The 24,073-nt window shown below is 37.7% G+C and overlaps 1 protein-coding gene and 1 long non-coding RNA gene across 7 annotated transcripts in view; both read right to left on the bottom strand.

The window, feature by feature from the left end:
* LOC310640274 overlaps positions 1 to 24,073 on the bottom strand; it is a 367,510-nt gene that overhangs the window by 71,285 nt on the left and 272,152 nt on the right. The window lies entirely within an intron of this gene.
* RRP1B (ribosomal RNA processing 1B) lies at positions 368 to 22,609 on the bottom strand. 6 transcript variants are annotated; one of them, XM_083362457.1, is made up of 16 exons: positions 22,402 to 22,609; positions 21,928 to 22,010; positions 19,509 to 19,566; positions 18,272 to 18,357; positions 16,232 to 16,293; positions 14,377 to 14,506; positions 12,298 to 12,362; positions 11,735 to 11,901; positions 10,677 to 10,768; positions 10,041 to 10,138; positions 9,849 to 9,868; positions 6,994 to 7,122; positions 5,555 to 6,261; positions 4,569 to 4,700; positions 4,124 to 4,190; positions 3,237 to 3,738 (listed from the first exon to the last, which is right to left on the bottom strand). In XM_083362457.1, exons 1-16 carry the CDS (start codon positions 22,544 to 22,546, stop codon positions 3,548 to 3,550), a joined length of 2,232 nt encoding a protein of 743 aa, XP_083218583.1. In that variant the 5' UTR covers positions 22,547 to 22,609; the 3' UTR covers positions 3,237 to 3,547. The 6 variants fall into 6 exon arrangements, 3 of the variants coding, with proteins under 3 accessions (XP_083218584.1, XP_083218583.1, XP_083218585.1); XR_014492506.1 differs by having other exon boundaries at positions 3,638 to 3,738; positions 5,551 to 6,261; XR_014492505.1 differs by lacking the exon at positions 4,124 to 4,190 and having other exon boundaries at positions 368 to 3,738; positions 5,551 to 6,261.

Genomic DNA, 24,073 nt, shown 5'->3' with positions numbered 1-24,073 from the left:
ATTGTTAGGGGCAATAGTCTGACTCTGTAAAACCACTTAGAGCAGGGGTGTCAAACTCAATTTCATTGAGGGCCGCATCAGCATTGCGGTTGCCCTCAGGAGGCCGGGTGGGTATGGCCAGGGTGGGCGTGGCCTACTGGGTGGGCATGGCTAGAGTGCATATGGCCTACTGGGTGGGCGTGGCCAGCTCTACATCGTTCGCATCAAGGGTGCCTATGGGGGCCTGGGCAGGAGTGGGACAGATCTGAGGGTCTCTGGCAGAAGGAGGGTCTCTGGGCCAGGGCCAAGGCAGTGGGGGCCGTTCCCTGTTTCCAGGATGGCTTCGCGGGCCACATGAAACCACTTCAGGGGCCGGATCCGGCCCCCAAGCCTTGTGTTTGACATGTCTGACTTAGAGAGAGGGCTGTAAAGCACTATGATGCAGTATATTAAGTCCAAGTGCTGTTGGTCTTTACTAAAATAACAGATCCTGAGCAATCACTTGTGTCCAGATCATAGCTTGTATCAGCCATTGTATCGCCTCCATTAAAACTCTTGTCCCAATTCTTTTTGCTGTTTTCTAAGACTCCATCTTTGATGGCAGCCCAATAGCATCCTCCTATGGCAACATCTTCCAATGAGAAACAAAACTAAATCAACTTCCAACCTCAGCTTCTTTTATCAAAAACCATTACAATAACTTTGGATGTTTTGGATAATACATGGACAGCCATCAAGATGCCCATGGATGAATTTGTCTATCATTTTAAAAACATGTGATATTTTTGTTGCAAAATATGGATTTAAAATTGCTGCATAAAAAGAATATCTTAACACATATTGAACACAGAATGTATAAACTTTCCTTTAACATAAAAAATGTCATGCTGAAACAAGCTTCATATAGAAATTGTGGTGGATTTGAAGTTGGATAATAAAACCATTAGAGGTACTCTTAAAAGTTTTGAACACAACTGGAAAACATGTTATATTTTTGTATTTAACTTTCAGCAAAAATTACTGCAAAATGGAATGTATGTGTATAAAGTAAGCTGGACAGAAAAATGTATACTGTTTAACAGACAGCATGGTGTTGCATTTATCTTGTTTTCAATTGTATAATCATTACAGGAACTGCAGTGGTCAACATCAGGGATGTCAAACTCGCCATGTCACATGATGTGTCACGACGTATCACAACTTTTTTCCCCTTGCCAGAGCTGGGGTGGACGTGGCTTCTGCATGACGCATCCAGCCCACGGCCCAGCAGTTTGACACCCCTGGTCAACATTATCCTGTTTGCCGTGGTCAACTCCAGGTTTAAAAACTGCCTGTGCAAAATGCCTTTTTTTGATAGCTCCTCTTTCTCCTCACCTGGTCCTTGATAGTCTTATCTAACATATTCCCAATGTGCTAGATATCCACTATATTTTTCCACTGTGCCCTAGCCTCTAAAATACTGTATAACAGAGGTTTTCTTAGAAATACAAATGGTGCCTAGATTTAACCAACTGGTTCTGATCAGTGGAATAGTATAGAATGTTCAGTTGCTTATGGATGCAGCTGAAGTTGCTGACCCAGAGATTTGCCCTGCAGCACCTTGTATAAGAAAATGATCTATCAGTTACTGAATATAATTGATTTTAGGCATGCCCTTGTCATAAGCAGATAGACGGAATCCTTCCAATTCCACATTCAAATTGTTTGTAAAGCAATGTCTTAATGTTCTTGCTTTTATGTATTAGAAGCAATTTAATAAAATTATATTAACACAATATAGTAATATTTTCTTCCTCTGTATTTCACGAAAGCATCAAGAAAGTTATACAGCATCTAAGATTCTGTATTCTTAATTGATTTGTTACTTAAAACTGTGATACAACTAAAGCCACTTCATTTCAAGCACACAAGATACTTGTCGGTGATATTAACAAGTTTGAAAATAAAACCAAAAGTCATTAGCTTGCAACTGTATAAACACTCTGAAGAGATACTAAAGTTACTAATTGCTCAAAAGAACCATTTGTTCTCTGGAATACAAAACAGAGAAATAGCATTTGAATTACAAAGCTTTAAACACCCCCCCTACCTTTATGAACTGTTTTCAAAGTTTGCTGAGCTGTATATTATATTGATTAAAAGAAATGAGGAATAGTTTCTAATAAGATACCTATTTGATGTAAAGATAATTTTATAACATCAAAATGAAGAGAGGCACGGTAACATCAGCATATTCCATACTGAAGACACTGGTTCCTGGGAAGTTGCACCAAACTTTATATAAACTTTTAGAATCATTCTGCCGAGAATGACGGAAGGGAAAAATTGTCTTTGAAATTCCAATTCCACCAGCAGCCAAAAAAACCAAAAAGCTTTACCATTTATATAAGAAGATAATAGGTGGCATGCTTCTAACAATGGGAACTCAAACCTTTCTATTCCTCAGCTTGATCCCAAATTACAGTGAATCCAATCAGTAAAGCTGTTCATTTCCATGTATTGCAAATTGTCAAGACAGGAACTCTGAAGGTGGGAGAAAGATTTCCAGCAAAATACTATTTGCATCCTGCTGGCATCAGCATGAATTTAGATACAGTGAATCCCATCCCTTTTGATTCACATAGCATTATTAACCATCCTTAAAAGGCACAGAGGCTTCTACAAAAGTGATAATATAATTTAATCCATTTTCATAGAGGACGAACAAGATCTTGAGTGAATGTTTTTGTGTAGGCAAGCTGCATAAATATGCATTTATTAGGGAAAATATGTAGAAATATGCTGGCTCAGAATTTTAGTCGCAAAATATCTGAAGGGCATCAGATTAGAAAATATACATTTTATGAACAGATGTGCAATTCTGAAATAGCTAAGACTATTATCACACATGCTTAAGCACTGTATGCAAAGTACAGCATGAGTTTGAATAGTAACAGTTTTAATGTATAAAGGTAAAGGTAAAGGTTCCCCTGCACGTGTGCTAGTCGTTTCCAACTCTAGGGGCCGGTGCACATCTCCGTTTCAAAGCCGAAGAGCCAGCACTTGTCTGAGGACATCTCCGTGGTCATGTGGCCGGCATGACTAGACGCCAAAGGCGCACGGAACGCTGTTACCTTCCCACCATAGTGGTCCCTATTTTTCTACTTGCATTTTTACGTGCTTTCGAACTGCTAGGTTGGCAGAAGCTGGGACGAGTAACAGGCGCTCACTGTTACGCGGCACTCGGGTCTTATTTTTAACCGAAAGTTTTAGATGGGGGGGGGGGGAATAAAACAGGGTAGAAAAAAAAGGCAGAACAAAATATTCATAACTATTGTTCTTAGAAAAACTGATTTTCACTCCCTTTTTATATTATCTTTTATTTTTATTTTTTTTTGCTAACAACATAAAGCAGTTCTAATCTGCAGCCAAAGAGGTGCTTTTTGAAGAACCAGAGGCAACATAATCAAAACCGTATGCATAGTATCATATTAACTGGGAAAAAAGATTCTGAAAATTATTCAAAAAAAATATATAAATGGTTGGATGTGGAAATGTTCAGAACAAAACTCTCTTCCATTTATTTGGCTTAGAAGAAATCCACAGCGGTTGGTCTCTTCTTAGCTGGAATTATAAGAGACTTCTTTATTTGAGGAATTTCCGTCAAAGAGCCAGAGGAGAACTTTAGGACCCCGTGGGGTGGTTTTTGCTTAGGATTGAAAGCTACCCGCGAGACTCCCTCTGGACTGACTAAGATACTTTTGTCTGTCTTCTTAAATTCTGTAAAGCAAAAGACCAGAAAGAAAAACATTACATGTCTTGTGCCACCTTGTTACTAGGAATGTGAAATACTTATGTGTAAGTGAAGGGAGATACACTGAATCCTTCTAACAGATGCTTTTTTATTAGCAAAAGACCCTCAGAATGCAAACTAATGTTTATTTTTAAACTGTTCTTCACATGCTATTTGAAAATAGATGGGATCTCAGCAGAGCAAAATATGCTTTTAAGCTTCTAGCAAAATACGTGCCTTACTGCCATTTTAACAAAACCAATGTTTATGTAATAAGTCTTTGACCAGCAAAAACTCTTTTTAACATTCAGTTTATCACACAAATGATGTAATAACACAGGCCTTTCAAGCACAAGAAAGAAAACGTCTTACCAGCAGTCATATTCTTATTTAATCCAAAGGTAACCTTTTTGGAGCTGGAAGATCGTAGCTTGCTTAACTAAAAGACAAATATAGTTGTTTTCCTGGGCCAAACCTGCATTGCTTAAAGTATTTTTCAACATCTTTATTAGAATATTGAACCAAATCACAATAGTTACAAAGCATCAGCCAACATACACTAACATCCAATTTGCTAATGTCCTGCAAGTGGCCAGATGGCCCACAGATCAGTTTGCAAAAGCCATTCTAAAAGCAGTAAGTTTATAGAATTGCATATTTAGTTTCAGAATTGAGACTAAACAAGCTATCTTTAGAGGACAAGGGCTCCTACGCAGGGATTCATCACAATCCTATCTTGAAGAATGCCAGTTTAAAAAGAACTCAAACTATTGTTCTAAACATTCTCAAGATATAAACTATAGAAAGGTTATCATACCGGCATGGCAGTAATGCTTCTTTTAGATTTTCTAAAGAAGGCTGCCTTTGGTAAGGCTGTCTTTTCAAACTTCACAAAATCGTTCTCCACTTTTGCCTTTGTTTTCTTTACTGGAAGGGCAATACCAGTTCCCTGCAAGAAGAAAAAGAGGAGAAAGCATGCATAAGATAGTCAGTAAATAGCACATAAGGTTTATGTTCATCTATTAAGAATTCTTTCATGCCTCCACCCCTCCATTTTATTTTTGTAGAGCCACATTAAATACCAAGTTGAGAGATAAGATTTATAAATCCTCCAATAGCTACATGAATGCCTTTCCATGGAAACCAGTCTTAAGAAATAACATGCACAGTCTGCTTCAGGGAAGTTAAAAGAATACAAGATAAATATTTTGGAAAGAGCAAAACTATGTTCTTTTTTTCCAAATAAAACAATTTAATTTAGGATAGGGAAATAAAATGATTTACATTTAAGGGCATGCAAAATTTGTTCAATTTAAAATGCGACCTTTATATTTTTTTTCCATATTTCTCCAATCATTCACAAGCAAACCTTGCTTAACAGATGAAAGGCTTAAACGTAGCCCTGGTGAAGAAGTTATCTAAAACCAAATGTTTGGTCTTCCTTTAGACCTTTGTACACACCAGATGAAGACTGCAGGAGATATCCTGGGCAGAATCATGCGCTATATAGATAGCCTTTGCCTGTTTGTTTTCTTTTAGCTCTCATGTGGTTCAGAAGCATGCCTTAGTACGTACGGCTGATGTTAGGCTTTTATAAAAATTTTCCTTTCAGTCAGCCAACTGATTAGCCTAAGGATGTAGAATTTTAAATTAAAATGTGAAATTACAGCATTAAATTGACGCTGTTTTGTCACTAACCAACTGGACTGGAGTAAGAATGCTCTTTCTTCCATTTAGAAAATGGATCAAGAAATTTAGAAAATGATTTAGTTTGTTACAATTCCACAGCGTATATCCACCTACTTCATTCTTCCTCTTCTTGTTTTCAAGTTCATTTCTTTCTGTGGAATTTGGGGCTTTCTTGCTTTTTCTTTGTATTTTCAAGCTAACTGCTTTCTGTTTGGAGCATGTAATCCTCCCCAAACTCCCGAACATTTTTTTTCTCTTCAACTTGACTTTCTGGAGCACAATAGGCACTGACTCTACAAGGCATTTTTTCTCTGGCAGATTAACACTCTCTTCAGAAAAAAGCTTCCCAGTGATTCCTGGCTTTGATTTCTGCTTCCTCTTCATAATTTTACCAGGGTGGCCTCCTGTAGTACAATAACTAGGGTCCTCTTCAGAGTCATTATTCTGTCCATTCTGACACACAATTTTTATAGGAACTTTTGTTAGGCTCCCATTTTTGTGGGGGGAAAGCTTCTTTATGCCATTGACTAAACATGTCAGTGACTTCAAGGAAGAATCATCACCAAGTCCTTCAATGGGAATCACCGAAGCAACTTCATTGTTCTCTGTACTTGAAGACGTCTGCCGTTTACTGATATCTGAGGATTTGTTGGCTGGATCTGGTGTTTTGAATTCAACTCTGACTGGTTTATTCTCATTATTTCTAGAGGACGGGAAACTACCAGCTGTCTGACTGGATTTTCTCTTTCTCCTCTTCTTTTTTTGTAGCCCTGTGTTGGCCTCTTCTTCCTCACTATCATTCTTTTGGGTTTGAGTGTTGTCTGTCAAGAAAAATTAAGTGATATTAATTTGAACAGCATCTCTCATGACAAGTTGATAAGAGAACTCTACTTTTAAATGAAGAGAAAAATATGTCTGATTATATAAAAAAAACATGTTTAATCCTGCCACTAATTCCCATTTAAGCATTTTCGGATAGTTTGTTCAACCATCTGGGGAAATGATTGATTTGAACCCACCGTGGCAAATGTTATACCTTTAATACATAGTATTTTGTGTTAGCAAGGATCTTGGCAGCTGTGGATGATTATGATCATTATAACGAATTACTTTCACATCCAAACTCTTTATACTTATGGGAAAGCCCCGCGCCTATCCACACAGCTCTGTGGCTTTCAGTCCATACTTACAACCCATTAGCAAAAGCCATTTCTGCCATCTTCTGTGGGCACTCTATTACAACAGTTAAATTTAATAGGAAGTACTATTATTGACAACAAAGTTATTACTGCCTGCTTGTTAATAAGTCAATAGGGTTTCCTTCAATGAAAATAATTATATTAGCAGCCTAAATTAGCAGATTATATAGAATTGTCTGTTTTATGCATAATGTTGAACCATGATATAATTCATTTTTGGTTTAGTGTAGTTGGCAGACCCACTCCTCATGCCTTAGTGCTACGTTTAGTTCAACAGAACTCTGGCTGGTTCAACAAACAGTGATTAAAAATAAATGCTTAGTGTGATCAGGAAACAAACATCTTTTTTCCTACCTTTTTTCCCCAACTGAGCTTTATCTAAGGGTTTGCCAGATTTTCTTTTCAATTTCCTCCTGCTGAAGCTATCATCCTCATCCTCATCTGTAGAAACATCTTCAGGGAAGTCATCTTGAGGGAAACTCCCTAAAACGGACATTAGAATAAGAACTGCCATAAGCCAAATATTCTTGAGAAGATTCTTCATCCACATGAACTTCAATTTTTTTTTAACTGATGCATGTGTTTTAGGGGGCTGGAGGCTAAAACATATAAGGAACGGTTGCTGGAATTGGGTATGTGTAGTTTAACGAAGAGAAGAGTGAGGGGTGACATGATAGCAGTGTTCCAATATCTCAGGGGCTGCCACAAAGAAGAGGGAGTCAGGCTATTCTCCAAAGCACCTGAAAGCAGGACAAGAAGCAACGGATGGAAACCAGTCAAGGAGAGAAGCAACCTAGAACTGAGGAGAAACTTCCTGACAGTTAGAACAACTAACCAGTGGAACAACCTGCCTCCAGAGGTGGTGAATGCGCCAACACTGGAGGTTTTTAAGAAGAGACTGGACAGCCATTTGCCTGAAATGGTATAGGGTTTCCTGCCTGAACAGGGGGTTGGACTAGATGACCTCCAAGGTCCCTTCCAACTTCTTCTTCTTCTTCTTCTTCTTCTTCTTCTTCTTCTTATTATTATTATTATTATTATTATTATTATTATTTTATTATTATTATTATTATTATTATTATCATGGATATTTTACTAGCAAATAAACATTTATTCGAATAAGATGGGAAGGAACAAAACTGAAATCAGTGGTAGGTAAGCAGGGCCCTAGGCTTAATTGCAAAGAGCCTTATATCAGTTAACAGCGCTGGAAAAGTTTACAGTGCTTGTAAAATTTAAGCAACCATACGTTTATAAACATTTAACATTTTAGAAGTCACTGATAATAGACACAACATTTTCAAAATAAAGACAAAACAAGTCATCAAAATCAGAGCTTTTCAACCTTTTCACATATTGTACACTTTTAGAACATGCTTAGCAAGGTGTCAAAAACTTGATGACTAAAAAAAAGGGGGGGTTGGGGTTTACTGATTAGATTCATTTGCTGTTATAGAAATGGCTAGTTTATAATATTATGGAAAAATAAAAAGTTGAGGTTCAGTGTTAATGTTTCCTTCTCCCCCTCACTTTCTCCCCTTTTTTTCCTCCCCTATTTGCTTTTATATTTTATGTCCTACTATTTGCTTTTATATTTTATTCTATAATCTAATAAACTATTACAAACTGTAGGAAAAAAAGTACCAGATTTAATTTCTTTGGTGGCTGTTCCTTTGCTGAATCACTTTCCCTTTGCACTGACAAATGTATGATGAATTTATTCATGTTTATTAATATGCACCACTACCTGCTAGCTCAGGGGTCTTCAAACTTGGCACTTTTAAGACTTGTGGACTTCAACTCCCAGAATTCCTCAGCCCTCATGGCCGGTTAAGGAATTCTGGGAGTTGAAGTCCACACATCTTAAAAGTTTCTAAGTTTTTAGACTCCTGAGCCAGGTGGTTGGCCCTTCTGATCTCTTCCAGTGTACTAAGAATGCACCCCACCCACTCCCTTCCCTGTACCCTTAAACACACAGTAATCAAGTGCAAAGCAAGAAAATAAAGAAACACGAACTCCGGTTTTTTCCCCTCTTTAAGCTGCCTCAGGGTGTCACGTGTCACAATGTTGCAATTCAAGACTGAAAGGCTCCAGCAATTGCAAAAAGCTTTCACTTTAAATTAAGCCGGCTTACCTTCAAAGAAAACTTTCTAAAAGCCACAGACTGACCCAATTAAAGGGGGTAAAACTAAATTACATTTGTTTAAAGGGATTAAACCTTTCCTGTTGTCTTTTTCCCCCTTCCCCCACTCAAACCACGTTCTTTTATAGCCTCTCCTCTCTTCCCACCCCTTTTTTCTTCAGTTCACCTCCAGCTCTGAGCTGCTTCCGGAAGGGCCAATCAGCTGGAGCCCTGCTGGCTCCTGGGGCTTCTGCCCAGCCCAGACAGTCCTGCAGCTGCTTCTCCCTCTGGCTTGGCTCGCTTAGGCTCATTCCCCTCCCCTGCTACACTTGGCTAGCACCAGGCTCAAGGTTGACTCAGCCTTCCATCCTTCCGAGGTAGGTAAAATGAGGACCCAGATTGTTGGGGGCAGTAAGCTGACTTTGTAATAATGCCTCTTGGGGGAGGGGGCGAAAGCCCTAATAAGCAGGCATATACGTAGAATGAAGGCTATTGCTAAGCACATTGATTTGTGCTTTAGATTGTAAGCCACCCTGAGTCTTCGGAGAAGGGCGGGATATAAATGGGATTAAAAAAATACGTACCACCTGCCATGTGGCAAAGTACAAGTGGTACACGTACCAGCGGTTGAAAATCCCTGATCTAAATAGTCAGAATGTTAATATTCTGCAGCTATATAAATATCTCTGTACCCAAATAATATAATGAACTACTTGTGTTTTTATAATACAATAAAACAATAGACCGCTAGCAATTTTCCTTAACAGAAGCCTGATAGTAAGGAGGAGTAGAGGGCAAAGCAGCTGGCCTCACATATTATTGCACTGACTCCACCAACTGTAGTGACTATGTGACTTTCCACAGAGGGGAGAAAAAATTCTCAAATTCCAGCTATTGTTCCCATGATCGCTATATGGACATGACCACAAAGCCATCAGAATTAGAAAATAAATCAAGAAAGTTTACTTCCACTTTTGCCTTAAGCTTTGATGTGGAAAATCATGATTATTCCTTCTAAGGTCAACAAATCCAACCCTAGTGTATATTTTCTACTCCCAAAAGCTTGAACAAAATAATGCAGTTTTACCTTCTGCAAGATCTTGAAATCTGGAAAAAGAAGTGAAAAGAAATTATATTGTTTTAGTCATTTGCAAACCTTCCGTAACAGAAAGTACTGTATTTATTGGTGTTGAAAAGTGAGTTTAAAAAGGAGTGAATTTAAAGTTTAAGAGAAAAAAAAGGGTGCCCAGGGAAATCGTAAGAATTTCAAGAAACATACTTTTTAACCAATTTGTAGAGGCGCTTTCTGTTAAAAGCAGGGGTGTTTTTTCTGCTGCTTAACTCAAAGATTTTGTTGGCAATTGCTGCATAATCAAACTGTCAAAGAAAGAAAGCAGTGCAAATCAGCTTTTTAACAATCATTTCATTCAAAAACGCTAAAATGTTAGTATCATAACACCATTCTGTTCTCTTTTTACCATCCAAAATATGTACTTTTTCTCACTAGTCTAAATTTACTCAAATTCCTTCTCAGTCCCTTCATCACAGCTTGAATCCTCAACTATAAAAAAAAAATCACAATAAGATTGTGCAATTCAGGAAGATGTGGACCTTCACTGTTTATGAGCAAATATATGGCATATTGCTCAAATGGCATGTTCCTCAGAACTTGAAGTATATACAACTTATAGGTGCCAAAAAAACACCCCATAATATCGCATTGGGGAAAAAACTGATAGCCAGCTTGATTTAATTTTCAGGTGTTGAAAATAAAGTAGCCAGTGCAATTTATTAAGTTTTAAATCAGAAGTTTTCAAACCCTGCATCAGTCTTCCCCAACCTAGTTCCACGATTGCCATAATTCTAGTAATTAAGAGTTCTAAAGCTAGTATTGTTTGCTAAAAGTGGAGCCCACCTGAAGAACAGGTCCAATATCAGCATCTGTATCTTCTGAAATATTACCATGTGCCTCTGAATTTGGAGACAGTTGGTTTGACAAGCCCTTGCCTATATTATAAAGAAAAAAAACAAAGAAAAATGAGGTGTCGGGACATCGAATGGATGGTTCCCCATTCACTTTAGTCCCACTCACTTTGCTTTGTGCTGCTCATCATGGGGGAAATATTTCCTGCCTTCATTTAGCCAATGAAGCTGAGAATCTCTGTTGTGATTCAGGGTCAGCCTGTGGGTTCGGCAGTTGGGTCGGACGACTCAGAGGAGGAGGAGGGGGGTGTTGAAGAGCTTGCTGATGATGGCCTTGAGGCTTCGCAGAGCCCTCAGCCAGGCCCCTCCCACCTGGTCACGACGGAGACCCAGCTGTGTGAGCCTGACAGCGTGGATGAAGATGACCCACAGCTGGCCCTGTTCAAGGACGCCTGACGCAGGAGGCAGTCAATCAGGAGTAAACAGAGGAAGGCAATGGGGCACCTCGGAAGGAGGCAGAGAGAAGCCACGCCCTGAACGTGGGAGGGGATGCGTGGGAGGGCTGGTTTGCTGAAAGCAACCGCTTGAAAAGCTCCTGTTTCTTGGTTCGTGTCTTGTTCTGTTTGTTTTTGTATTCATAAATTTGGCAGGCTTAATTCCAGCCTCTTGTAAAAGGGGTTGTCCCTGCCTTTTCTGCAGGGCCGGTAGCAGGCTGGTACAGAACAATCTCCAAGAAATAAGCTCCTGTTACTTGTCACTGTATAGCAAAATCTGTTAGAGGACCTTAGAGATCATCTGAGTATGTAATATGAGGAAATAAGGAGAAGTCCTGATATATGAGAAAACCTCTCCTTTACCACTGAACACAGCTTATAAATAGTTTTTTCAGCAGAGATAGTATATCTGAAATCAGTGTTAGGAGCTGGAGGAAGTAAAAGAGAATACAGCCTTTTATAAATACTGGATAGAGGCAAACTAAATTGCCTCTGCACACTGGGATAATTTTTCTAGATGTTTCCAAAGCAAGTGTTAGGGACACCAGATCCTCACCTTTGGCCATTTCCATATCTTCTTGGTCACTCCATTTTTCGTGTTCTGAGGAACTGTCAACACCACTGCCAGTTTCTAGTTCTTTCATTAAATCTTCGATGGCAAATGGGGACTGATCCACAATGGTTTCAAAGATGCCACAGATTATGGCTTGCAGCATAAGATGACTGAACAGTAAAAAGATTGGGGGGGGATGTAATTAGGGAATGTGGTTAATAGATTCTCTTTGTAGCCTAATGCTTAGCTTAAACAAATTCTGAGTCATTCAGAAAATAAGAAACGAAAAACTGACAATCACATGATTATAGTTCTCTAATCTTCCGAGGTGTGCAGGAGGATCAAGAACAATCATGTCTATAATCGCTATATAGAAATGGATGTTGTTGCTATAGTTACACATACCTTTGAGGTATGATTAAAGAAAAACCTGTATTTCTCTCATAGTGAGCAAGCTGCTATCCCTTCACAGTAGCTTTTCCTTTGTTCTGCACTCCCATTCAGATTTTTATTTACTGTTTTTAAAAAAGCAAGTTAATATAAATATAGTCAAGATTTGAACATACTCCTTGGTCCTTGCAAGGATTTTGCAGAATGGTTCAATAAACTTAAGGTTCTGGTCTGCTGTGAGCTGTGAAGATAAAATACAAAAAAATAATTCAATATAATCTTTATCAGTCAATTCTAAAATCATTATTCAAAATCCAAAAGATACCCAAAACTGAAATAACTTATTCCAGAAGAAAAAAATAAATAATGAGAAAAGTAGTTTATTTGGAATGATTACATAACCAACTGAAATACTTTCAGAATTTTTTTGCAATTCTTAATCTGTAAATTGTTATTTCAGCATTCACTGGTACCGATATCAGTACAGCAATGACTTGGTACTACTTCTAATATAAACATTTGAAACAAAAAAATAATAATAGAAGAGACATTACTATCACCCTCACCCCTTGCACAATTGCAGTTTATTGTTTATATATAGTAGGCCAATAGGGCAAAGCACTACCAATAAAGTGAAAATATTTATTGGCATAAGATGTTCTAAAATAAAGATGAATTGGTTAAATACACACACTCTCTCTCTGTATGTGTGTGTGTGTGTGTGTGTGTATATATATATATATATATATATATATATATATATATATATATATATATATATATGCAAGTTATTCAAATTGCTAATAAAGAATTTGGGAGGCTAAGATGATCATTTCGAACTTTTTATGTTCTCATCAGTTAGTCATACCCTTTATCTGAGGGTATGACTAACTGATGAGAACATAAAAAGTTCGAAATGATCATCTTAGCCTCCCAAATTCTTTATTAGCAATTTGAATAATTTGCACAAATAATGAGCTGTCATAAGTTGACTAGTTCCTGTGGATAAGCCCTGAGCCGGGCCAAAACAGGAATGAAAGAGTTAATTAGCAAGGTCCATTCAAAAAGCCTTGACAAATACTTAAAACATATATATATATATATATATATATATATATATATATATATATATATATATATATATATATATATATATATATATGTTACGTATAGCTACAGGTAAGCTGACCCTTGAAATCTAAACTAAAATACTGTATAGTATTACAGTCATAAGAATCAAGGCATAGTCACACTTCAGTGAACACCTTTTGCTGACAAGGTTTGTTTGATGAAGCCTATAGATTTGTATTTTTACTTAAAAGATAAACAACAGGGAAAAGACAGAATATGTTAGATTTAGAGAGATGACAAGGTATTAAAATGTTTTTTTTTTACATACAGGAATTAATGGGTAAAGTTAACTCTTTTTCACGCTTGTTTCTTTTTGTATTTTGTTTCCACTTTTATTTGCTTTCATTTCTTTCATGTATATAAAACTAACTGGAAACCAGGGCGCTGTTCACAAAATAAAATAAACTGAGCTTTAGATAGTAAAAATTTGACACCGCTGATTTCAATATATTTTCCAAAGAGGTGTGGAAAATGAAAATATTGGCTGTTGTTCTTTTATGCAAGGTTTAGGCCCAGGTAAACTAATCAGGCCTCACGGACAAAGTATTGAACCAAAGTCTGTGCTATGCTTAATTTTGCAGTTTGCAATTGTACTTTACTTAATATGATTTTGCCAAGCTTGCTTGTTTCAAATATATTGAGAACCTACAGTCTGGAACAGTAAGAAATAGGGAAATGAAAGTAGCTGGTGGATGCGGGTTCCAATGTACACGGGTATATGTGAAAAGTTATGTTCAGCAGAAGGTCAGCAGGAAGTCAGTAGAAAGTCAGCAAGTCAGCAGACCGTCTGACTACAGTCTTAGAGCGAGAAAGAGTATAAAGAGTTGGGTCTGGACCTGACTGATTTGCCACTGGCCTACAGCTGTCCTATTGGAGTGCTCCGTTAGTGGACCTCGTTGCAATGGGTTATTAATGTAAGTGATGCTGTGTTATTATGCTTGCTATGTTCCAAATTATTAGCAAAATAAACCTCCGAATCTTAAAGTAAGAATTATTGTTTTGTGTTGCTGTCTCTCGTCTTTTTCATTGGATTTTTCCATGACAGAAGTAAAGTGTAATAACCTTCCCCTAACTTGATGCTTTTCAGATGGAAAAGCCTAAATGTCATGTAATTGGCTACTGACCTCTTTAGCTCCAACTTTAGCCAGTTCTTCCAGATAGATATCAATGAAATGCAATTTAATACCAATGGGAGCATGGCTGTCTGGATGCATAACTTCCATCATTAACACGTTCAGAAATCGTTCAATTAAACTGGAAAGACATGTAAAAAAAAATGTTAGTGGCATAGGCTATTCAGTTGCATCATATAATCTTTTTGTCAGGTCCAAAAAGTGCTCACGTAAATACATTTGGCAAAGCACGGACCAGATGGTTTCATCTCCATGTAATGTAGGAACAAAAGCCTGAAAGTGAAACGGGGCCCAAATCTCTTACCAGTATATGCTTTTCAAAAATAGTTAGCTAGGAAGACCTGATTTTAATACTTCATTTTAAAAGGCAATCCTACATGTTCTATTACAATTTCACTGAGCAGGATACGTATCATAATTAAAATTGAGGAGCTATGTAGTTGTACACTTTAATGGCAAAATTAATGCAACTTCCCAGCTTCGTTTCAACTTTGTGTCTTCTTTGATATAGAATAATGGGAGGGGTTATATACAGTTGTCCATGACTTACAACCACAATTAGCCCAAAATTATGATAGTTAAGTCATTGTGGTTGCTATCCATATGCCCCCTCACTCAACAACTGTAATCTCAGCTGTCCCCACTGTGTCATTAAGTGGAGTACAGGGCACCTTGGGGTGGGGGAGGCCCTGGGACACCTGGCATAGGCCAGGCCCACACAATAGCACTTCACCAATTCACATGTGGCCTGTATTCCCAGGCCTCTCTCACCCCAAGGTGCCCTTTGCAAAGCTTTTCACCTGCTACATCCCCACAGAACCTGGGTTTGCTTCTCACCTGGCTGGGTCCTCACAGGCCTCAGACCCACTGCCGGTCCGATTGGGTCCACACTGGCCTCAGGCCTGCTTCCCATGCTTCTGGGTCCCACAGTTTTGGGCCTCCTCGCTGCCCCATCATGCTTTCCTCCACTTATCTCTTTGAAGATCACCATTCCAAAAGAGTGCCCAACTGATGTGATGTGCAGCCTTCCTGCAGAAGCTGCCTTGCACCATTCTGGAAGTGGGCGGCAACGTGGAAAATTGTACCCTTCTGAGAGATTCCACAAATGGCACACACTTCCAGGATGGCGGCATTTCCCCAGTTCACATTTGGTCCCTGGAAACAGTTACACTGGTTGGGCTGTAGTTTGGAAAGGCAATCATTGGAAGAGGTAAGTGTAGCAAGACATAACAAGGCAAGAAGGACCAAGGCGGTGAGATCCAATGGTGCAGAAAGCAGGCCCAAGGCCTGTGGGGACTCAGCTAGGTGAGAAGCAGCCGCAAGGGACCTGGAAGCGCAGTATGATGGGAAAGATAAGATGGTGGGGACAACTACAGTGTCCCTGTGGTCAGTTGTAAGAGCAGGCAGATTGCCAACCTGTCAAATTTTCATCATGTGACCGTGAGGGAGCTGTAGTGGCCACAACTTTGAGTATAGGTTTTTATGTCCCTTCATTCAGCATCACTGCAATTTTGAATGGTCAATGAATGAATGATCATAAGTTGAGGACTACCTGTAGATCATATTAGATTAAATCAATGAGCAGATGATTGATGTTCATAGAACAGTCAGTTAAAAGAAATGTCATGCACAGATCATTTTTAACAGATGAAATGTTGTTTGGTAGTTAGGCAGGTAAATATTGATCTCACAGAAATCAATGCATGTATCTATCATGCTAAACCACAGTCTGATTTACAAAACTAGGTGCACCATAAAACATGATTTCCAAACACGATGGTGAGATACATATAATGATAAAAATCAAAAGCACTGGCACAATATACAAACAACAGATATGGCCTACCTTTCATTCCATTCATTTCTTTTCAGAACTTCAAAGGACTGCCTCAGCATCATGCGGATCAGCTAGGTTAGGGGAAAAAAAAGATGCACACGTTTTTACCCCCAATCATGTTATTAAGTTTATAGGACAGCACTTAATGTATTGAAGGAACTTGGAATAATATAGGGATGTTCTTTACACATTTTAGGCTAAATTTTACCCCTCATGGAGGAAGTGTTTGTTCACATGTTATGAATTTAAGATCCAATGCTATGTTGGCTGAATGCAGAGTGAATTTCTGTGCATCCACTGTTTCTGAGGGGAATAAAGGTCTTGGTTGTGGTCCATTAAGTGAGAAAACAGGAGTGAGAAAGACAAGTCCCACGTTTAAATTCCAGTCACCTTATTCATTCACTGAATGCTGGACAGCATTTTTACAATGGGAAAGAAGGTACAGGTAGTTCTCACTTAACGACTGCAACTGAGCCCAGAATTTTGGTCATAAGTTGTTACAATCATTAAGTGGGTCATCATGTCACCTGACCTGACTTTACAACTGTTTTTATGATAGCCATAAAATCAGCCACCAAGGCTGTTATTAATCTACCACATGGTTGTTAATCTCCCACATGGAAGCTGAGGTATAGCGTAGGGCTCTAGATTGCATGTTCCATTTTATAACACTTCCAACAGTTTCTATTTCCTAAATACCATGACAATCTATCTATGAAACTGACCAGTCCAACTTTCTCAAATCTGGTACCTTCCAGATACATTCCTATTAACTCTGAAAAGCACAGCTGCAGAGCAGTCATATGAACAGTATGGATCAAATTAAGCATTTGTTTAGGAAACAACAATAGAATTGCCTTTGCCATGACTTTGGTAAATAACTTGTTATTTACAAAGCAATAGGTCTCAGTCTTAGGTAAGGAGTACATGGAGTTTGCAAGAGTACGCACTAGGCAGCAGAGACAGGCTAACAAGAGCCATAGACGGGTACTAGGGAGCAAGAGTGAGCTGGCAGAAGATGTATGCCTGCCACGGAGCAAGGGAAGTGATGCTGAGTACGAAGTCCTTGAATTCTCATATTCCATAGTGGGGTCCTTGGGATAAAAAGTGGCAGGACCAACTTATGATCTTCACTGCCAGCTTCCCCACCGATTTTTTTTTTTTGGTGGGAAGCTGTAGGTAAGATCAAAAAAGGGAATTGTGACTGTAGCTTGCTGCAATGTCATAATCTCGAGTCCCTGAGCCCACAGATTGCAATTATGGGACCTTGGAGACACTGCAACAGTGTCTCCATAATGGTGTGGACGATTGTGAGTCCCCCTCATTCAGTACCATTGTAATAATGGTCACTGAATTAGGTATCGTAACTCCAGGTCTACCTGGAGTTCATATCTTTTGCTATATCTGAACAAGCACTTAAGAACTAGGAATCCTATTTGAAGGATTATATAGAAATTTTAAGTGTATATGCTAGCTTATGTATTTTTTTCTTAGTTTTGACTAAAATATTAATAATTTAATTGTATAACAGGGCATGTTTATTTATATCACAGAATCTACCAAAGATTCATAATTGTTTATACTACATTAACATTATGAATGCATTAACATTCATAATACAAATATTTGGAATCTCAGTACTAAATAAATTAGTAAAACCTAAACATAATTACACTAAATAATAAAATACTAAAAACCCAACAGCCATAGTTACATTACTCTTATATGTGATGTACATTAATTATTCAAATAAATAAATGGAACTGAAATGAAATCTGGATTAAAATTAACAACATGTCCTAACTATGATTTAGAAGTTCTTTTCAAACGAATTTGTACTTTTGCTTAGGAAGGTTATTTTATAAGAATATAAACATATGGCAATAGCACATTTAAATGAGAAAATACATTTTAAATAGATGTTAATTTGTTTTATTGCCAGTCCCATTTCTGAAAGTGAATCTTTTGTTGTAGAACAATATACCCCTGGATATTTTCCATGCTTTTTCCCAAGGAACTTTTAAAAAGGCAAGAAGAATTTAACTTTACCATGTAAAATTTATCTAGCCGCAATCGGTCTAATCCATTCCATTCACGATTCACAGTTTGCCAGAAAGTCTGAATGAACAAGTGTCCTGTTTTGAGATAATAGATATGTTTAAATTCCAGCCACCTTTCATAAGTGATGGAAAAATTAATCTTTAAGAATTCGAGCAGCAGACACACCAAAGGAAGCTTTGTTTTCAGAAAGAGAAGGGGACCTTTTTTTTTACCTTAAACACTGAATTGTCTTAGGGCTTGAGCTGAAATCTTGGCATGGATAGTGTCACAGCTGAGAATGGGCAAACCCTGTTTTTTTATTTTCTCTTTTCCTGCCACCTGTTCTCAGAGAACATTACACCAAAGGCCTGTCCAGATTACTATTCCACCTCCACAGCAGTTAACCAACCCCCGTGAGTAGTAAAGTACAGAGAGGGACACAACACAATCCGCCTACCTATATTTCTCAGCAGTTTGTGTTCAGAGATGCAGCAATATAAGGTTATGACAAGTAGCAATTAATAGCTTTGTTTAAAAATATCTAAGCCCGCCCTTTTTTAAAACAGCAAAATTTGGGATTTGTGGTTGCTACCTCTTTCTAGACCAGACATGTCAAACACAAGGCCCAGGGGCTGGATCCGGCCCACGAAGTGGTTTCATGTGGCCCGCGAAGCCATCCTGGAAACAGTGAGGGAACGGCCCCCACTGCCTTGGCCCTGGCCCAGAGACCCTCCTTCTGCCAGAGACCCTCAGATCTGTCCCACTCCTGCCCAGACCCCCACAGGCACCCTTGATGCGAACCATGTAGAGCTGGTCACGCCCGCCCAGGAGGCCATACACACTCTAGCCACGCCCACCCAGTAGGCCACGCCCACCCTGACCATACCCACCCAGCCCCGAGGGCAACCGCAATGCTGATGCGGCCCTCAATGAAATTGAGTTTGACACCCCTGTTCTAGACCATAAAACTATGTAGAATCTAAATTCTGTTGCTATTTAATCCTTCATATTAATATTAATATGCTAGCCTGTAGTAAATACTAGCTTGCTATACTATACTGTGCTCCAAAATGTTATGTGCTAGAAATATAATTGCTGCTGTTGCTGTTTAAGGATTCTGATAAATCTCCAGGAAATAAACTTCTGGCTCCAAAACCTGGTTCTTCCTTGCACTGTTTCTCTCTGCAATGTGAAGCCTTGGATATGAGCTCCTGAACATAAAAGAAATAAAAATAAAGAGACTTACGAGTATCCATATTCTTGATTAAATGGATTAGCTGTGATATATTATTTGACAACTCCTCCTGGAAATTTAGAATTGTGTTTAGTAATAATGTCACAAAAGTAGATTCCTATCAGCATAATATTCAGAAAATACCCTTCTCAGAAAACTGACCTTGCTGTCAGATCTTCCCTAAATATAGAAAACTGATGATGGGTATAATATAAGCACCAATAAAATTTGAGCTTGATTAAGCTCCTCTGTCATAGTTAAATACCACGACAATCTGACACTGAAGATAGAACATGCAGAGGTTTCCTAGATCAAGCAGTATCATTCATGAGACTCTTAATTTATACTTCTGTGTATAAGCCTTGCGAGAATGTTTATTTTTCAGATTTTAGTATTCAGAACATTAATATACTAGAATGGTAAATTAATTTAAAAACTGGTAATCAGTTAGGACAGAATCAATAAATAATTTATTATACAAATAGTCCAGAAAATAATCTTTTAAAAACAAAAACAGATGTAATGGCTTAAATATATGAACCATATTTTTTAATGATTCAACTGCAGAGGGCCTTCCCAAATTGGCACTAACTATGCTAACTGGGATGATAAGAGCTGCTGTCTAAACAAAACTGAAAAACAATAGGTTTAGAAAGGCTGACATAAGTTTATCATGTCTCAAGCAGAATATCATCTCAGGTATGAATTCAATGTTTTGACATTAAAAAATCTGCCTATTTTAGAAATAAAAATGCTGGGACAACAATCAAAATACCTGTTTATTGACCCCATCTATATTATTGTTGCCTGAAATTCCAAGGAGTAGGTGGCATAGAATGCAAGTAAATTATTATGCATATCAATGAATACATACTTCCCTCACATCTATAAATGACTAACAGATGAGCATATATTATGCAGTATCCTAATACTGAATTTAATATAGCTGCATTAAGCTAGCTGTAAAAATTTATACAAAAAGGTTTTAAGGTGTTCCTCAACTTATAGTCGTTGTTCAATCAATGATGGTTTGAATGAACAACAGCCTCCAATGTCAGTTACGATGTAAATTTGAATTTAGGACCATCACCCTGCCCTTGTGGTCATGTGATCATAATTCAGGTGCTCGACAACCAGCTCACATTTACAACCAGGTGCAGTGTCCCATGGTCATGCCATCACAATTTTTGAGTTTTTGCTGGTTTTCAATAAAAAGTGGCAAACACACCATTAATTAAGCTGGATTTGCACTTATGACTGCATGACTTGTGGTAGTAAGTTGAGGACTACCTCTATAAAGCAACTAAGATTCACTGACTTCTTTTTTCTCCTGTTTTCCCATAATAATAAAAAACAGTACCATACAGCACAGCTTTAAAAGTAAATTTCATGATCATGTATTTTTTTAAAAAACCCCTCAGAAATTCTAAATGGGAATAACCAAGAGTACTTTCCAGTTATACCTGGAAAGATACCAGAACAAAGGCAGGCCACGTGTATCCATTCTGACTGCTCACATGTCCGTGGGACACTAACAGAAATAAATACATGCCAGTTACTAAGCATGCAAATTTTGATCACAAGACCAGGGAAATGCTGCAATGGTTATAAGTGTGAGAAACAGTTGTTAAGTCACTTTTTTTGGTGCTGCTGTAACTTTGAACAGTCACTAAACAAATAGTTGTAAGTTGAGAACTACCTGTTCATTTAGTAAGGAAAAAATATAAGGCATATGCTGAATTGAGGACGAGTTATGAGCCATTGGTGTAAAGCAATCTCTAGAAATAGTGACACAATTCTAGAATGTATCAGAAGAAATACTGTAACAAAGATGTGATAAAGTCCTTATCCCCCTTTACTTTTGCACTGGTGATACTACATCTGAGTACTATGCATGATTCTAAGCATCATATTTCTAGAAGGACTTTGGCAGGTTACAACAGGTTCAGATGAGGGTAATAAAAGTGATACAGGGACTTGATGACATGCCCTGTGAGGACAGATTGAAGGAACTTGGGATGCTTAGCCTGGAGAAAACTACGAGACAGGATATCAAGATTCAGACAAGCAAAAGAATAAATTTTCTATTCCACAGAAACTAGGATTGGTAATGGATACAAGCTACAGCTTTAATGTAATTAGCTTTCTTATAATCAAAGGGGGTTGGACTAGATCAGAAGTTCTTAACTTTTTGTGCCTCTGAGAGTCTGGTGAAATCTATGGATATCAATTATGCTCAAATACAATGATCAAATATTAAAAATATGTAATATCACAATATATATGAAAATAAAGTTATATTTCCCCCCATATAAATTCAGACATTGTGAAATCTATCCATGGACCCTCAAAGGGTTGTGGACCTGCCAATTAAGAAACCCTGGACTAAATGATCCTGTGATCCTTTCCAATTCTACTGTATATAACATACCTGCAAGAGAGGTTTATCCTGCATCCACATACAGTAAAATAATCCTTTCCATATTTTTAACAATTCTTCTTGACTGAAACAACCTATGACACAAAAGGAAACCATTATTTTAAAAAGTAAATCGAAACTTGCCCTGCAACTGATTACGTGACGGAAAAGACCCACTTATTAGCCAAGAATTATGCATAATTAAGTGCAATCATACAAATGTCCATTTGCCAAAAATACACAATTAGCAGAGAACTATGTATAATTGTGCAATCATACAAATATCCATTGGTCATACTGTATTAGCCGTTAAAATGTAGCAGGCACGTCTCTTGTTAATTCATATAAACACCATCTTAATGCATCTTTTGCTCCTCTCGCTTTGGAGATGGTCCTTCCCGTGTTTATCAATAACAAACACGTGTATTTTCGTCCTCACCGCCGGCCTGACACGATATTTTGTCCCACGTGCTTCTCCAACCTTACCTTCTAGACTCTGGGTCCTCAGCGTGATGTAGCCACGTAGCTTTTTCAGCGCCCGATCCCGAATCCGTTTCTCGTTCGAGGCCAACCTCTGAGCAAATTGGATCTCAGGAGGTTGCCCAGCAGAGACGAGGGCAGCAGGAGCCATTATCCCCCAGCAACCACGTCTTTCTTTCCGAACAGGAGGCGCAGCTAAATTGGCCTGAATCCAGACGCTCTCCGGCGCGCGTGAATGGCGTCACGGACAAAGTGTGTCGCACACATTCAAAGTAACATTAATAGTAGCCAAGCGGCTAGATTTTAGATGATATGAGGCAGTTGTTGAAATAAACCCTATGTAACTAGCAAATCAAGAGAAGATAAGAAATGCCCCGGAATCTGCAAAGCCAGTGTCGTTTTTAGACACTGGTAGTGACTCTAAACACGCAGGCATTTACTTCTGTTAACGAGCTTCTGTTTGTATAACCAAGCTGACTGTGTAGCTTACAATGGAGATGAAAACTACGAAATGTTCCATTATTGTGTTTACTTGAAATTGACCAGAATTTAAGTGTCTTCTGTCAAAAGTTTAGGAAGAAATCTATATTGCCATATTCTCCGCAAAGCTTAGTGTTATATTTTGAAATTTATTTTTGGAGAAAAATATTTTCAGGTAAACAGTACTACTTAAATTTATTGCGCAGTTGTAACAGCAGGACTTTTGTAGAATAAAATAAATGAAACAATAAATTACAATCATATCATATCATATGGTAAAATAAGAAGCCTCTAAATTAAAAAGTCTATCATGTATTATAGTAACCGCTATACTTTCCTTGGTATATAAAAATTATTGTAATGCAGCTTCATATGGGCCCAAGAAAAAGAAATGTTCTGAATGCTTTTTATAGTGATTTAATTAAATACTTCTCAATCTGTACAGCCCAACAAACTATAAACTAGTCACATGAATTGAATTGGGATACCATATAAACATTTGGAATAGAAACTAGAAATTTTATATATTGCCCAATCCAATATACAGTAGATAGTTTCTTATGGTGTAAATTCTGAAAAAAAAACCTTTAGGATATATTTGACATGTCAGAAAATGTTTCTCAAAAGTTGGCTCTCTTTTTATGCTGATGATGTAATAAATTTCTAAGGTCTGTTATATACAGTTCCATTTTGATTAGTTGTTATAATCACTGATTCCTCAGAGCAATTTAAGGATTTAAAATGTTAATGTTTTATTAAATTATATCCTCCAAATTTGGAACCTTTCAATCTATAAAGAATTTTTGATTTATTGAACTTGGACCATTGCAGAAAAGGTGATTAATATTTACATCCTAGACCCCTAATGTCTTAATAAAATCTATCAGCTCTCATCCTTTGAATCAGCTCTTTATTGAATGAAACCTGAAAAACCAGACAATACTTATTTTGTATAGCTGCCCATATCATACAATTAAAACAATAACAAATAAAGTATATTTTAAAGATTGAATCAAAATGTTGGAAAAATTAAAGTTATATAATTGGTATTAGTGTGAGATCCTGTTATATTTGCCTAAATGAACCATCAGAATTTAGGTGGGTTTTTTGAGTTTTGAGATTTGCTTAGCTGCTTATAGGATTTTATTTTTGTTTATTTTTTCCCTTTAGGGACTTTTTCCTTCTCTAGTAGTTCAAT

This window comes from Vipera ursinii, assembly GCF_947247035.1.
Source record: "Vipera ursinii genome assembly, chromosome: 4".
NCBI classification, from domain to species: Eukaryota; Metazoa; Chordata; class Lepidosauria; order Squamata; family Viperidae; genus Vipera; species Vipera ursinii.
Note: the sequence above shows the minus strand (reverse complement) of the source record. Positions and strands in the feature narration are given on the sequence as shown.

What these genes read in the sequence shown, in the direction of transcription:
- RRP1B (XM_083362457.1), bottom strand. Translation starts at nt 22,546, where the DNA reads ATGGCTCCTGCTGCCCTCGTCTCTGCTGGGCAACCTCCTGAGATCCAA. An exon ending in ATCCTTGCAAGGACCAAGGA is followed by an intron (nt 11,902 to 12,297) that starts GTATGTTCAAAT and finishes TTTACTGTTCAG; the next exon opens with TCATCTTATGCTGCAAGCCA. An exon ending in GAAGCATTACTGCCATGCCG is followed by an intron (nt 4,191 to 4,568) that starts GTATGATAACCT and finishes TTTGTCTTTTAG; the next exon opens with TTAAGCAAGCTACGATCTTC.